At 38.9% G+C, this 2,751-nt stretch overlaps 1 protein-coding gene across 1 annotated transcript in view; it reads left to right on the top strand.

The window, feature by feature from the left end:
* The window catches only part of CUNH3orf20 (chromosome unknown C3orf20 homolog), a 67,123-nt gene that overhangs the window by 43,915 nt on the left and 20,457 nt on the right, over positions 1–2,751 (top strand). The window contains exon 13 of the mRNA XM_029284508.1: positions 57–199. Within this exon, the coding sequence (XP_029140341.1) occupies positions 57–199 (143 nt within the window). The remainder of the gene's footprint in view (positions 1–56; positions 200–2,751) is intronic.

Genomic DNA, 2,751 nt, shown 5'->3' with positions numbered 1-2,751 from the left:
TTTTTTTTTGTTGCAAAGCATTTTTGTTCCTCTCTTTCCTGTCTGTTTGTCAACAGATGTATGCCGGAGGGAAGCTGCTATTTGGGAGCTGTGTTTTCAACGGATACAGCTACAGTAAGAAGGACCTGCTAAAACAGATCAACCAAGTTTGCCTTGACTGCAAAAGAGATCACTTCCTGCCACAGAGTTTCAAATTTAGGTAAAGCAAAAAATTAAGGAGAAGAGAAAAGTAAGAATGGGGAAGAGGAAGGCAACATCGTGCTGAGATGTATGTTTACCACATTAACTTGACAAGAATGTGTTGCAATGAAAAGATTGAAATTCCATAAACTCATTGTAGGGTGAGTGACAAAGAATAGAAGAGGAGGAGGAGGAGGGGAATAACAGTAGCAATAATTTGGTAACACATTCTTTCTTGTTATGGTTAATGGTTTTAAAAAATGGTCTCTGAACACATTCAGAACTTAATTTATAAAAATATTCCTACTGTTACTTCTTGTATCATCTAATTGACAATTTCGTCAATCTTCTTCCCAAGCAGACTTCTTGAAGTGATCCTTTTATACTTTTTATATCTACTCTTGCTACTTTTCCCTTTGCATAGAGAATAATAATTGCATTCTTATAGTCACAGGGAACAGAAACAATGATCATATACATTGTTTAAGGCATCCGACTGGAAAGCAGGAGACTGTGAGTTCTAGTCCTGCTTTAGCCATGAAAGTCAGCTGGGTGACCTTGAACCAGTCACTCTCTCTTAGCCCAACCCACTTCATAGGGTTCTGGTTATGGGTAAAATAGGAGGAGGAAGATGTGTGGGATGTGTTCACCACTTTGAGTTATTTTAAAATTAAGGGCAAGATACAAATAAATAAATAAAAAGTAAAAAAACAAGTTGCACAGTTCAACCAAAGAGAGAAGCAACCTAGAACTAAGGAGAAACTTCCTGACAGTTAGAACAATTAACCAGTGGAACAACCTGCCTCCAGAAGCGGTGAATGTTCCAACATGGAAGTTTTTAAGAAGAGACTGGACAGCCATTTGTCTGAAATGGTATAGGGTTTCCTGCCTGAGCAAGGGGTTGAACTAGATGACCTCCAAGGTACCTTCTAACTATTATTATTATTATTATTATTATTATTATTATTATTATTATTATTATTATTATTATTATTATTATTATTATTATCCATATCCTTATTTTTAAACTGCACCAATTATATCAGCTGTACCACCAGCTGTACCACTTTTCAACACTCATAAAATGTAAGAGATTCTTTGCATCACATTTTTTTCTTGGATACTAATGATTATAACCTTCATTTCCAAGGTACTGTTCAATTTGATTCTTTAATATCTTATTACTATGTTTGTATGACAGAGAGAGAGAAAAGCGAAGTATAAGGGATAGAGTTGCAATTGCAGCTGCCATTTTGACTTTTATTTTGCCTCCATGGATTCCCCTGAGTATGAGGATGATGCGGTTAAGGACAGGTATCTGCTTCTATTTAACCTGGTAAATCTGCTGCAGACTAGCTTCCCTCCCTCCAATCCCTGGGCCTCGTGACTTGCCATTTTCTCTTGATTGTGAGAAAAATTGCCCACCCAGCTTCCACAATCTTGTCTTTTTTTATTTTTCCCAATTAGAATATTAACCTGGTGGGGTCAATATAGCCATGGAAACAGTGCATTCCTGAGGGAGGCATCCTTCTAAAATAGAGATCAAGAGAATCTTGTCCTTGCCTCACTAATATCACCCTGATAGCAGAGATATATTATTATTTTCATTGAGTAGGATATTTTCACACACCCATCCCCATGTTGATATGGGAATCAGGATGACGGGACAGCATTTTAGGCGTCCCTCACCCATGTTCAGACTCTCTTTCATACCAAGACAACTTCCTTTGCCCCCTTGAGGAACTTGCTGACCCAACTTGCTGGGCCACCTGCAATGTAATAAACATTCAGGTTAGCTTTGTCATCTACCAAAATCACACTGAAAGGGCAGCAGCTTTAGCTTAGAAAAATAAAATGTATCTGAGAAAAAAAGAGGAAACCAGACAGTTTCCCTCATTACAGACAAATAACAAGATTTTATGGGTAAGGAAATAAAATGGGAATCAAAAGAGAAACAAGGCAGAAGGAAAAACTCCAAGCTTATCTTTAGGGGTATATAAAGTCTAGTATACTTAGGGGTAAATATACTAGACTTTGTGAGATTCTTTCTATGCCATAAACAAACCTTAGCACGGTACTAATCAGATACCAACAAGTGGAGGATCCTTGCTGTTTGAAACTGACTTCACATAGGAAAATTGAAGATTGAGATCTTCATAATTAAGAGAGAAGCCCCACTGTTTTGTTCCATTCACTCTGAATATAGTGTTGATCTCATATGCTAGGAAGTAGGTTGTTAGATCGCGCAGGCAGTAAGACACGAGTCGAGTGACAGTCAGCTCTTGGTTTATTGGCAAGGCATAAAGTAAATCCGGACTGGCTCTCTGGGCCAGGGGAGCCCTCTTTTATGGGATTCCCCTGGCTTGTAATCTCACAATTCCATTGGCTGGCAAGACCCTGTTGCTAGTTAGCCAACCAGCAACGGGCATGAAACTGTATGCAGATGGAGAAGGGCAATCACCCTTAATGGGCGATCAATGGTGAAGGGCAATCACCCTTAATGGGCGATCAATGGTGAAAGGCAATCACCCTTAATGGGTGATCAGGATATGCATAGGGGATTAAGGGGGG

This window comes from Protobothrops mucrosquamatus, unplaced genomic scaffold (assembly GCF_001527695.2).
Source record: "Protobothrops mucrosquamatus isolate PMUCROS unplaced genomic scaffold, P.Mucros_1.0 scaffold666, whole genome shotgun sequence".
Lineage (NCBI taxonomy): Eukaryota > Metazoa > Chordata > Lepidosauria > Squamata > Viperidae > Protobothrops > Protobothrops mucrosquamatus.
This window is presented reverse-complemented; position numbering and strand designations above follow the sequence as displayed.